This window comes from Filicampus tigris, chromosome 19 (assembly GCF_054856515.1).
Source record: "Filicampus tigris isolate MCC_2025a chromosome 19, RoL_Ftig_1.0, whole genome shotgun sequence".
Lineage (NCBI taxonomy): Eukaryota > Metazoa > Chordata > Actinopteri > Syngnathiformes > Syngnathidae > Filicampus > Filicampus tigris.
This window is the reverse complement of record NC_141235.1, coordinates 13,506,911-13,520,912: the sequence shown is the minus strand read 5'-3', so window position 1 is coordinate 13,520,912 and position 14,002 is coordinate 13,506,911. Positions and strand designations below refer to the sequence as shown.

Sequence of the window (14,002 nt, the reverse complement as noted above, 5' to 3'; positions counted from 1 at the left end):
CCGTGAGCGACACACTGAGAACACTACTGTGAAACAACACTTGTACAAGAAACAGGGGGCAAGAGAAAGACACTGCCCACTTCAAAATGCCTTTCAACATAAAAAAAAATATGTTAAATCTCTTTGGCTAACCAAAGGAATCCAAAATGCTTGCAACAAAGAAAAAAATGAAATACACAAAATGTTTTTCAAAGTAAAAACCGAGGAAGTGACAAAGATATAAAGTTTATGAGAACAAGTTAACGGATATAAATCGGAGCTAGCAAGCAACTGTATTATGAGAAAATAAAAATACATTTTATTATCAAAGGAACCTGGAATATCCTGACCACTTACTTTAGTAAAACGTGGATCATTGAAGTTTATCTATCAGAGTATTTTGAGAATGTGTATGGCCTTCATTATGATAAGACCAAAGGTGGGCATTCCGCCCCTGGGATGGAACAGTCCATCCGTCCATTCCGGACGGACGCCGATTTTGTGGATGGTCTAATCGTCCCTAACTGGGTCAAGTACCGGCTGACTTGTTGTGTTGGGTCCTTTTAACAAAATAGCGGATGGTAATTACCACTCGATTTTTTTACATTAAAATAGTGCTTCTCTTGCACTGACACTTTATTTTTACATGTTCAATTGAAACAGTGAAGATGATTAAACTCAGGCCTGTGTACAAGCCACATGTCTAAGGTCTCAAATTCTTTTGGAAGTATGTTTCTGTCTGCTACAGGGGCTGAGATATTAATTATTTTGTAGATGTTGAATTTCTGGGAAAAGTTCAGGTTTTCAAGGGCAATTCCTAAAACGACCTTAGGCTTTGGGGAGCTGTTGACCCAGGCGCTTTAGGCTTTAATGTCTTAACTCATTCACTGCTAGACACTCATTTACCCTAATGTTTGAAAAAAATAGAAAAATATATAAATAAATTCATGGGATTGAATGGTTGGACTGTGAAAGACAAATAAATAAAAAATCAATGGCATTGAATTAAAAGCAAGACTGCCTGCTAATGTGCACAACATTGTTGTGCTCTTTTTCATGTGCATTCCCTCCCTGCAGAATTGTTGTCACAGGCATAGTCTGCCTTCTATTGGACATCCATTTCACTGACAAGGAAAAAAAACCCCGAAAAAACTGATGACCCGGAAGTGGAAGATGTTCATTCTCCTCCTAACATTGACTTATTTTGCAATAATTATTCTTATCGCGAAATAATCGGAGGACGAGCATTTTTATGAATAAGGACGGCGGAATGAGGACGGAAGGGTACCCAGTTCGCGAACACAGCACGGACCGGCAAAAAAAGGGTACAGTGCCCAGCTCTGGATAAGACTGACTCTGTTAATAGTTTCAATAAATTTATGGTGAATGTCAGCCCGGAGTTGGCTACTAAAATTCATCATAGTACCATTCAATATGGGGATGTACTACATAGTAATCCCCAGTCCATGTTCTTGACAGCAATGTGTGAACAAGAAATAATCGACATAGTTCGCAAGGGTAAAAGCAAATGATCTGTAGACTGTTATGATATATATGTAATAAATAAAAACTGTGATAAATAATATTTCAAAACATTTCACATACATCTGTAAGCTGTCATTCAAAACAGGTTGTGTTCGAAATAAAATTAAAACAGCAAAAATTATTCCGGTCTATAAAAATGATAATAAGCACAATTTTACAAATTTATAGGCCATTCACAGTTTAAAAAAATCTTGAAAAGATCTTCAACTCTCCTTTAGAAGAATGCTTAGTAAACATTGCACCAGTATGAATTCAGAGCAAAAGGACCACATCAATGGCTGATTGAAGCAGTTGAAAAAAATAACAAACACACTGAACAAAAAGAAACATGCTATTGGAATATTCATTGACCAAAACAAAAAAGCATTTGATACCATAAATCATTGACTTTGACTCATAGCTAGGTAATGGTTAAATAACTATTTAATAGAACAAATGCAATTATGTAAAAATGGGTGAACACTTATCGAATTGACTTGGTGTCCCCCAGGGGTCAGTGCTGGGTCTCCAGCTGTTTAACTAGTACATAAATTACCTATTTAATGTATCAGAATTATTAAAACGAATATTGTTTGCAGATGACACAAATACAGTATATAATGGTCCCTCGCTATATCGCAGGTCACCTTTCACAGACTCGCTATATCGCAGATTTTTTTTACAGTGCAATTCAGCATTCGTTTTTTTACAGCGTGCAAACCCTGCATTGTATTCTGTGTCCTGATTGGCTAAAGTACTTTAGACCAATTTGAATACATCTCCGCCATGCCTCACACAGAATGTGTTTGATCAGCTGTTTTTTTAGACACCTCACATGGAAGTGTGACAGCTCTGACGAAGGCTGAAGTGACAGCTGAAATTGTCAGCAAGGTAAGAGTTTTACTCTTGACTGAAAAAAAAGTCTGAAAAAAAGAAACTCCAAACCTATTTTAAAGAAGAAGACAAGATGAATGTTAAAATAACGCTATTACAATGAAGCTATAGACGTGACAGTGTCGTCACCCTCCGCCGCTGGGAAAGATTAGAAATGAAGCTTGCACGCCAAAAAATACCCAACTGAGATTCAAGCTCAGATGCAAAGAACAAGCAATAACTCCGGCAAGCCTCAACATCGAGAACCCTATCCCAACCAGAAACGCAGAAAAAAAAAAATCATAAATAAAACAAAGATAAAACAAAAACAAAAAGCAGAACAAGAAAACAAGAAACCAGCCATAACAGACCACTGCAAAAGAAATACTGTACTGTAATCACATTATGGACTGGGAGAAGGGGAAAGTCATAACATCAGAAACCAATAAATTCAAAAGATGGATCAAGCAGGCCATTGAAATAATAATAATAATAATAATAATAATAATAATAAGAAGAAGAAGAACAATATTTATAATAATATGTATACTTATTTTTTTATAAGGTTAGAATTTTAAGCGTGTTTAAAAAAAGAGAAATGTGAGGAAATGTTAATGGTGAAGTTTACAGCCTTAAAACATACAGTACCGTATAATTGTAAAAAAAAAAAATTAAATTAAAAATTCCGACTTTGCAGATTTCACCTATCGCTACTTATTTTGGGAATGTAATACCCACAATAAACAAGGAATCACTGTATTCTAAAGTAGTGACAATAACAAACTTGGGAGTACAGTATAGAACTCAAAATTAAAACAGTTATGTAATTCTTGCGAAAATATACATCTCTTTTCATTACAAAAGCCTTGCTTTGTCCATCACGTATGCTCCTCCCCACTGATTATCAACCGTCCACTGATGTGCTCATCCTGCACTTCATCACCTTCCCCCACTTGTGCTTTTTTTTTTTTTCCTACAATGTGCTATTGTGCTACCTCTTGCAGCCCACGTCCCCTTCGTCAGTTATAAGTGTACCAACCCAATATGTTGTGTTTGTCGCGCAGAGGTGGGTAGTAACGTGTTACATTTGCTCCGTTACATTTACTTGAGTAAGTTTTGGGAAATTCTGTACTTCTAGGAGTAGTTTTAAATCACTATACTTTTTACTTTTACTTGAGTAGATTTGTGAAGAAGAAACTGTACTCTTACTCCGCTACATTATGCTACATTGAACCCGTTACTTAAATCCCCTCCGTGTACCTACGCGTCTCTCTCTCTCTCTCTCTCTCTCAGAGAAAGGTGCATTTATTTTCTCAGAGACCTGCGCCAGGCTCTACCATGTGACTGTGTTTCACCAATCAAACGTCTCGTCACGTGATCATATTCAACTTCAGCTGCGGGAAAGCGTTGTTTTTGGATGAAACGGATCGAAAAATGTCTGCATCTGCAGCCTGTGAGAGACTTTTCAGTCATGCTGGACTCCTGTTTACTGCTAAACGATCACAGCTTCACTGCAAGAACCTTGAGAGCCAACTACTGTTAAAGCTTAATAGACATCACTGAGTGAAATGTTTGTTTTGCATGTTTTGTCACATACATACAGACTGAAACACACGCACGCACACCCACACACTTTATACGAGTTCATGGGCTACCTTGTTCTGCCTACGAAGCCTTTTTAAAAAAAGGACAGGGGCTGAGATTTTGTGCTATTTGTGCTTAATTTATTTATACTATTATTATTTTATTGTTTATTAAAGTACTTGAATTTACCTTAAGATTATTTTAATCTATTCTTTAATTAAATGTTATTCATTTTATTGATTGGATGGACTTTAATTTTCCTGAAGACGATTATTTTGTATTTTCGTCTCATGGAATGGTTGTTTAAAAAAAAAATTAAAAAAAGAGACGTTGCTAGTTACTCAGTACTTGAGTAGTTTTTTTCACCAAGTACTTTTTTACTGTTACTCAATTAATTATTTGGATGACTACTTTTTACTTATACTTGAGTCGTATTATTCTGAAATAACAGTACTTTTACTTGAGTACATTTTTGGCTACTCTACCCACCTCTGTTGTCGTGTATGAGCCAGCGTCCCACATTATTTGTCAGATTTGGACTCTACTGTGCGTTATTGACCTTCGGACCTTTGCCAGTTAATTATTTAATCATCTCCTGTCCTGTCTGAGCTCCACTATTTAGTCCACGAGCTATGGACTCTATGGTCATGAGAAACAAGAAAGAAGGGGACCCACTCATATGACAGTGATGTGGCAACTATTGAAAATGGCTAGACAACTGAAAAATCCAAACAGGCAGTATTAACATGATGGTTCCCTGTGGGCCCAGAACTGGAGACACATGTAGAATCGCCACCGTAGAACAATATTGTGCGTTATTTATGATAACAACAACATTCGGGCGAAATTACATAAAACATCCGTAAATTGAAATAGTTATGCATTATTCGGAAATATTCCCAAAGCAAGGACAAATTATGAATACACAGGTTTAAATGGTTAAATCACATAACATGCTCGGACAAGGTGAAAGATGCATGGCAATGTTGGGGACGTAAAAATGAAGTAGCAAAATATTTTGCAAGCTCTGTGCTGTGAAGTGAGTGGCATTGCCATTTAAAGCAATAACCTTGCCAGCAAAGAAATAATATGAAGTGGATACTGAATAGTCATACAAGCCTGTATTTCTGTAACGTGCTGGCCTCTCTGGCGAGCCAGGCCTCTACAGTGGCCCTCTTGCTTTGTAGCGTGCTTTCCCGTTGGGTGCGCTCAGCTGGAGGCAGGGAGCTCAGACTGCTCAGCTGGGCTGACCAAAACAGAAGCAAGATTTAGAGCCAGAAGTTTTTTTATTTAACCAGAACTGAAATGTTGTTGGGTCCAAAACTAATTTAAATTATTATAGTGTTTCAAATAATTTTGTCTTTGAATTCTGTTCTTGTTTTGTAGCAAAAAATAAATAATCGTTTGAATAATCGTGATTTCAATTATTACCAAAGAAATCGTGATTAATATTTTTTTCATAATCGAGCAGCCCTACCTTACGGTGATCAAAAATCAAATTGTATAAACGAACAGCTCCAGTTATAAACATGTTCACAAGTACGCAGAGCAAAGAATGTTTCGACACGATGAAACAAGAAGACTCCAGTTTGCTCAGGTAGCATGAAGATGGATGCTGGAGCAAACGAGTGCATACCCTGGAGGCGCAGGTTCTCCTGGTACTGGATGATGAAGTACTCCTGGCTGTGCTGCAGCTTTCTCAGTTCATTCTCAGTCTCCTGTGTGGCTAATCGGAGCTCCTCAAAGGCCTGATTGATCTGTTGATGGCGCTGTGAGAGGCTGTCGATGGCCTGCCCCCCACTCACACAATTTGCCTGAACACAAAAAATTGCTAAATGGGGAATTGAAATTGTTGAATACCAGACATCTCTACAGTAGTCAAGAAGCACACTAGACTTCCTTCAACGACTCGTTGCAATTTTCTTTTTTGCCCTGGGGTTCCTTCAGGTTCCCGATTCGCTTTCAACACTTACATTTGATGCTTCTTGAACCAATCGCTGCTCGGAGCACAGGATGTGTTTGATGCAACGCACCAGCTCCAAAGGACAGCGGTCATATGTGCTCTGCATTGACAATTCAACAAACGGGGATTTTATTTTAAATAACTAACACATGTTTACAATAATGTAGGGAGTTTGATGATGGTCAGAAACATTAAAAACAAACTCTTAAAAATGTGTGTTTTGTTCCATTACTGGTAAGATTACTACAGGTGGATAGGTTTTGCTAGTTTACCTTTAGCTGGTTTGCATAGTGTCCCAGCTTGATCTTAAGAAGAAAGCCATCCTCTCCTCCCTGAAGCTGGGCTTTCCTCTGAAGCTCCGCCACCAGGTTGTCCAGCAGACGCTTTGCTTTGGCTTCCTCTGCTGGGTTGCCCAACTCCACCGAATCCCTTTGATGGCACATCGTTTTTGACGTGTTTTAGCTAACAGCAGACCACACGTCTAACACAAATCTCACATTTTTCCATTAACACTTAGAAAGAGTCGATGGAAAAAAAAAAACAGGAAACTCAATTTCATACATCCCTAAGTTCCTGCAGTTAGGAAATCGACCAATATTTTTCCATTGTGCGGCAGGCCTTGAAGCGAAGGTCAACCCAAACATATTTTTTTCAAGAAAATGTTCTATGCAAGCCCACTAGTTGAAACAGGGCATTCTGATAAATATTGCGTTTGTGGAATAAGTGTCAATCCACTCGTATTTAGCCATCTCTGGGGGTGGCCATTTTGTCTTCTGTCGACTGAAAATGACATCACAACTGCTCACAACGACCAATCACGGCTCAGATTCAGAAAACAGGTCAGCCATGATTGGTCGATGTGAACAGTTGTGATGTCACTTTCAGGCCGAAGACAAAATGGCCACCCCCAAAAGATGGCTATAAATGAGTGCATTTTGCTGCTTAACTTATATTCCACAAACACAAAATTAATCAGAGTGCCGTGTTTCAACTAGTGGGCTGGGAACATATTCTTGAAAAAAATATGTTTGGGTTGACTTTCGCTTTAAAGCATCTGGAAGGAATGAAAAGATGTTAAAAACAATGTACTGTAACGATAATGAGGCAATTACACATTTTTGACAGTGCACCTATTGTCACCACTGCTAACTGTCCCCAAGGTAAGGAAAGTAGGCCGGTCCTTTGGTATAGGCACATTGAGGCTGCTCAGTAAAATATGGTAAAACTAACAGTAAGTTGACAGGAATAACAGCAAAACAAGAACAGAACGTAAACTGCAAAGTGGGCTAAATGCAGTGAAGGCCGGTGAGGTTCATGGCAGGTGAGGTAATAAGAGTCAGATGTACAGTTCCATGAGCCAAAGAGAATGGTGCAGCCTGACATTAAAAACAGGTGAAAGAATATATACTGAATACCGACATTCTTCTCACACACATAATATTTTGTCATAAGAATCGTTGCATTTCCATTGGCTTAGAGAGAGCATGATAGCCATTGCAATTTCGTACTTATTCAATAGGCAACTCATTTTATTATTAAGTGTAGTGCATAACATGAAAAAACTAAAAATTATAATAATATATAAATTTCACACAGTAGTCTACTCTATTTTATAATCAGAGGTACACATTACTGGCACGCAGGTGCACATGGGCAACAGAAATCACTGATGCGTACCGTCATTTGCGTAACAACGTGCATTTGCGTACCTGTACACAGTAGTGGTGCAGTGGAACGAATCATCTTAAGGATCAAGCATCGGTTCAGGATGGGCACGATAAGTTGCATGTACAAGAGCGTTTTGCAAACATACTCAACGAACACACCGCCTACACAAAGGCTAACTTCAAAATAAAGCTTACCAAATAATACATTCACGTCATTAATACCAATGCAATAGCCTTAGTGAACCTTTACTTTGAAGTTGGTCCACGTGGTAGCGTAACGGCTAACTTGACTTCCGTGATCGACGTATCAGCAGTTTTAATGCTTGCTACCAACACCAACAGAACGCTGTCTCAAAATCAAAATCAGTCGCTAATTTAGTACACGAACAAACCGCTGGTTAATTACGCTGTCATTATATGATACGGCAAAAGTGTCTGGTGTTAATGGCTAGCAGCTGTTATCATTAGCTGGTAGTACAACAGCTGCCTCTTGGCATACTTTTTTTTTTTTTAAACTTATTTTTCTATATTGTGCTGTCCATGTTTTAAGAAAGGTGCCTTAAATAGCACTTCAAGTCTTTTTCATTATGAAAAATATATATATACATAAAAATAAAATGTCTTAATTTAATTTGTAACAACTCGTTTGCCTAATAATTGTAAGAAGACATTCAGCTCAACATGTCTGGCAGGATACCTTGAAGTGTATACACTGTACCACTTACAAAATTGCGTTAAATTGTGTTTCTTAAATCCTAAATGGCCATATTAGACATTAGGAGTTGGGTTTTTTTTATGGGCAAAAGCGTTTTATAAAATAAATGAAGACAAAGTTCTATTTTGTTTTTTTTGTTTGTTTTTTGTTTTTTTGCTCATACAAAAAACGATCCGATCCGTAACTCAAAATCCATGACCGATCCGAACCGTGACTTATGGGATCTGGTGGACGACTAATGAGTACCAAAGACAATCTCCTGGTAGTCATGCGAGTACCGAGAAAAATTATGTGCACCCCTAATGCAGTATATTACTGTAAAATACAGTGCGCCGTGAGGGACAAAAAATAAAATACAGCACTTTTACAGTTTCTGTAAACTGTGTTGCATCATGGGAAGTATGACAGAAAAGAGAGGGAAAAAATATAGACTAGCGGCCATTTTTTCTTGTCCGCGAAATACCCTTTTCACCAGGCAGAACGGACAGTGACACCGGCGCCTCGAAGTCTACCACCAATAACCTGCCCACTGGAAGTCTGGAATTTATGACTGTCTGAACCAGGGGCGGAGTCAGAACGTGGCTAATGGGTGGGGCTGGAAAAATCAGGGTGGGCCTGAATATTTCTCTCACTTCGCACAATCCTCCTGTCCCGACACATCGTATATTCAAATAAAATGACAAACCAAAAAATATGAAGTTCAGATCTTCCTTAGACAACCACAATCATGCTATTCTTAATATTCAATAAAATAAAAAAACATATATTTTTAAAATGTATTTTTTCATGAATCTCACTGGGTGGGCAGTCTCTCAATCCAGGTGGGCCTGTGCACACCCAGGCCCACTCATGGCTCCACCCCTGTATATATATTTTTTCTACCTAGTTAATGTGTGGAAATTAAAGTTGAGCGCCTTTGAACCTTGTCATACAACACCGAGCAAGTATTTGTATTTTTCCCCGTGGCTTTCACATTTATGAAGTTCCCCCAGCCACAGGGTGAGACTCCTCACCAAGATAGTTTAGCTATTGGTAGATTAGCTTTTTGTAGAGTGGAACGCTGACATTTACAACTACAGACATATGACGGTGCCAAACCGGAGAAAGATAATGTATGGTGAGGATTTGGTAGACATCATTTACCGTGTGTTATCAAACTGGTTAGTGTGAATGGTGTGTGCTTAAACAGTGTTCTTTTCTGCCGAGTTGAGCACTCAATTCCCGAAGCGAGTAGTTGTTCAGTAGGAGTCGTTACTTTTTCCCTCGACTGTCTTCAAACGTGTGTGGTCGGTTAGGTGCGGAGCAAGAGGGACACACTTGGGCTGCTATTTGACAGTGCCTGTATTACTTTTTGGCGTCGTGTTTGTTGCCTGACAATTAACGTGAAATAAACCAACTAAAGCTCTCGGCGTGTTGTAATACGCAACAAAATTTTAACAATATTCAACCGCATTTTAAAACTATGACGTACTGCACAGCCATAGTGATCCGATTACCACTTCCCTGTTTCTCAGGCAAAGAACTTGTCACGGCAGAGTTTTGATTCGTAGCCATTGCCCAAAATGTTTTTCTGTGAGGTTTGTAGCTATAACAGTGAGACAAAATTAGCATTTGCAAGGCATACGAATAGCCATAAAAATTCAAGAAATTTTAATTTCAAATGTCCACTGCCAAAATGCAAACGTATGTTCTAAGAAATAACTGTTTTCAAACTACATATGTACAGAGATCATCCAACTAGAAGCCAAACGCTAGGAAAAAAAGGAAAAAAAATGTTTTGAAAACAATGCCCAAATAGCATATTTTTTGTTGTGTGGCTTTCTGCACTTTTCATATTAAAAAATACAAAAGGTGCTGTAATTGTGCAGCTAATTGTCTAACAGTCACTTTGGGCTGAAACTGCGTGCTTGTTAACCTCGTTGCCACTCAACTTGTATATATTCATAGAATGTCAGCTGAAAGGCTGATTTTGTTTTTGTCTTACTTTGTTTTTCTAGATGCTGCACCAACATCAATTCAGAGACGGGAAGCAAAGTTAGCAATGACAGAACACAAAGCAAGAAGACCAGCAAGATTGTTTGAAAAAAAAAAAAAAAGCCTGAATCCACTTGTCTTCACGCTGATCAAGAAAATTGGTGATTTTAAGTGGGACTTCATGTACTCAAACACGCACATGTACACACATTGTGGTTCTTTTTTTCTTACTGTTACCAGGCACAGTGATATGCACATACAAGTATGAAGGGTTCCCGCAATTGTTTTTTTTCTTGAAACATTGGCCCGGTATGTTAACCATTGTCATTGACATTATAACAAGAAAAGTAGAAAAACTAATACGTTGTCTTTTGTCTTTATTGTCAGTGATCGTAATGATAGTGATGTTTGTAATGATAATAATAATGAGAAGAAAATTCAAGGGAGCATTTCAAATAGTCCTGCTGAGTCTTGTTAGTCCGAACGCCTTTGTGAAGGTTTCATGGTGAAATTCGAAATGAGAAAAGTTTACACGATTGCTATAATGACTTGGTTTGAAGCTTGAATGCCTTGAATTGGTCGAGGAATATTGAAATTCAGGGTAAGGGTTAAATCAAATGCTATAATGTTCACAGTTAGTATACTAACATTTGGGGCACATCAGGTTCACTTCTGTTCAATTTTGGAGGAAAAAATTGTTTCAGTTTGTTCGATTAGCTTTTAATTTTAAATTTTAAACTCCAGATGCTAAGAGGAGCTAAATATCCTTTTTCCAATAAAGAATATACATATTTATAAATATCTGTTGCTTATTCAAACATCTTTTGTAAAAATCCACTTAGTAGAAAAAGTTTGCTTGATTGTAAACAAATGAGGTTTTCAGCAAAAAATAACTTTTAGGAAAATTGCCTTTTAGGAAAGTTGCCTGTGAAATCAGGCATTTTAGACCACAACAATCCTAAAAAAATTCCTGCAAAATCCTGGAGGGACTGACCAGCTCTCAGTTAGCCTGTTCACCCGTGGGATATTTCAAACAGGTGTTTGATGAGCATTCCTCAACTTTCTAAGTCTTTCTTGCCACCTGTCCCAGCTTTTGGGGAATGTGTTGCAGCCATAAAATTCTAATTTAATGACTATTTGCTTAAAACAATAAAATTGATCAGTTTAAACATCAAATATCTTGTCTTTGTAATGTATTCAATTAAATATAGGTTGAAAATGATTTGCAAATTAATGTATTTTGTTTTTATTTGTTTAGTTAACTAAACGTCCCAACTTCATTAGAATTGGGTTCGTACAATCAATATAAAGCAAGGACCATAGAATAAAAATTGAAAAGATTTTCATTTACTCATCATTTGTTCATTTGTCTCTTTATGTGGCACCACTTGCATCCTCCTTGCACGTGTATCACAGGTCTATTATCGATTTAGCTATGGCATGGAATTTTTTGTTTGGAACAGAAATTGAAATTACCAGAGTTGGCTTTCAATCCATTGGGCCAAGTAGTGCCGCACCTCAATTGGGAAGTGCTGGCCATAGAGTGCCTGCATCTGATGTAAGGCATCGCCCTGCAGCTGCTGGGCTTGGATCCACATTGCCATGGTGCTCCTGTGGAAGTGTGGGGTGGTGGGGTTGTGGGGACAATACAGGAAAAAGATGAGGGGAGGCGTGGTAGGAACAGCGAATCAGAGAGGATTTTTGATATAGGTTTGAAACTCGGGTTGCATGTAACGACAGACGCTGAAAAGCACAGTTTTCAATAATGCTGTTTAAATGAACACGGGGCTTTTACTTTTCAAAACAATGGTAATAGATTCTATTTGATTGGACAACTCGGATTTACATACTAATAAGTTATCAAATTTTGAATTTTTCATTCAATTCACAATGTGTGCACACTGACGATCTTTATTGGTTATTGGTCTGCTTCCTATTAAGTTGAACGGATGTTTTAGCTTGCTAACGAATGTTAATGCACACCCAGGGATTGCCACGCATATGACACAAAGGAATAGGTTTCATTAGATATCTGTATATTGTTGAACTGATATACGTATTTATATTAATACTACAGGGATTTTGAGTTTCTTTTGTTTGCTTTTTTTAACTTGGGTGGGACATGCACTGTGCTAGCTAGCGAAAGTATGCTATCATCTTCGCTAGCATCGTCGAGCTCAGTGACAACTTGGTTGTCAAGTTACAGCATACGATTCAAACTTCAACTCCCCTCCGTCACATGTCATTTGTACGGTTGTGAATCAAGCTCACCTTTAAACGGCTGCAGAACAACTCACAGAAACGCCATGGAAAAGTAGCGGACGTACCACACGTAAACAACTTTTAAACGTCACAGTTGTTGACGTTCGCGCTACATTCTGTGATACCAGCTGTTGCTGGAACAATGGGTCAAGTGTTAATATTTGGGACAGCTTCCGTTTCTATCTTTCAAAATTAAACAAACGAACTCTCTATTAGCTTCATCAAAAATGATTTATGTTTTAAGTTTGTATTATGGATTGCTATTATTCAATGTTATAATAGAAATTATCTTTAAATCGTTGTGGTCCTGCCAGAGTTTTAGTTTCTGCTACAAGCCCCGCCTTATGGCAACACTCTCAGCAGACATGAAATACTGTAAATATAAACAGGCTCCTCCATGGGCGGGCCTAGGGGGCTGCCGCCCCCCAATTGAGGCACCCGATCTCTAAAAAGAAAACACAGTACAGTGGTACCCCTACTTACGAACGTATCTTCATACGAAATTTTCAAGTTACTAAACGCCTCAACGGGAAAATATTGCCTCTTGTTACGAAAGAAATTTCAGGATACGAAAGGTAAAAATACAGTATGGGCTAGGGCTGTGCAATGAATCGAAATTCAATTACGATTTTGATTATTAAACTCCGCGATTACAAAATTGGCATAATCGTAAAAAAACGATTGTTAATACTAATTTTGAGTTGTTTTGAGGCATGCGCACACGAGTTACTCCGCCGCTCCGCCCTCTCCAAGCTAGCTAGCTAGCTAGCCAGCCCGCACCCCACAAGTCACACTGCACACGCTCCTACTCAACGTTTTAACAGAGTAACAGACCTAAAAATGGCACAAGACCCGCCACAGGAACGACTTGTAAACAAGAAAAGCAAGTCGAAATTGCTTATTTGGTTACATTTTGGGTTTGCTGTGGAAGACGACGAGCAAAGACGTATAAAGTGCAAGTTGTCTCTGCACCCACCGGCAACACGACGAATCTATTCAACCATCGTTTGGTTTACGATGATGTTATGATACACCAAAGCAAGAAAACACCAACTCAGATTATGGCGTCATTCGCAACGCAATTCTCAGTCGTTGAAACACTGTACGCAGCAACACCTACCCATCAACATCAGAGAGACACAAAAAGATAACAAAATGTATTGCCGGACAAGGCTTCCAAATGTTTAGGGCACAGACTCTACTTGGCCATCGGCATGTGGGATTTATTTTAAATAACATATCTTATGCAAATATACACTACTTTTACTAGCACAACAATAGAAACCATGCTAAACATTATTACTGTGACTTATGTAAAATTTCTTGTGTAGTCTATAATATGAAGTCAAATTTTGGTAATTATTTTTGTTTCAAATTGCTTCAAATGCAATTTACAAACATTTTATTAGTCGTTATATTGTAATACAGTTTATATATGGCCTACTGTAATTTAGAAGTATT

General features: G+C 38.1%; 1 protein-coding gene across 1 annotated transcript in view; it reads right to left on the bottom strand.

Annotated features, from left to right (window-relative positions):
- The window catches only part of LOC147129606 (signal transducer and activator of transcription 5B-like), a 37,273-nt gene extending 24,561 nt beyond the window's left edge, over window positions 1–12,712 (bottom strand). Inside the window, exons 1-6 of the mRNA XM_086017725.1 lie at window positions 12,551–12,712; window positions 11,756–11,890; window positions 6,196–6,352; window positions 5,934–6,023; window positions 5,597–5,774; window positions 5,076–5,206 (exon numbers count right to left, since the gene is read on the bottom strand). Of these exons, the coding sequence (XP_085873851.1) occupies window positions 5,076–5,206; window positions 5,597–5,774; window positions 5,934–6,023; window positions 6,196–6,352; window positions 11,756–11,883 (684 nt within the window). The 5' untranslated portion in view covers window positions 11,884–11,890; window positions 12,551–12,712. The remainder of the gene's footprint in view (window positions 1–5,075; window positions 5,207–5,596; window positions 5,775–5,933; window positions 6,024–6,195; window positions 6,353–11,755; window positions 11,891–12,550) is intronic.
- Between the last annotated feature and the right edge of the window lie 1,290 nt (window positions 12,713–14,002).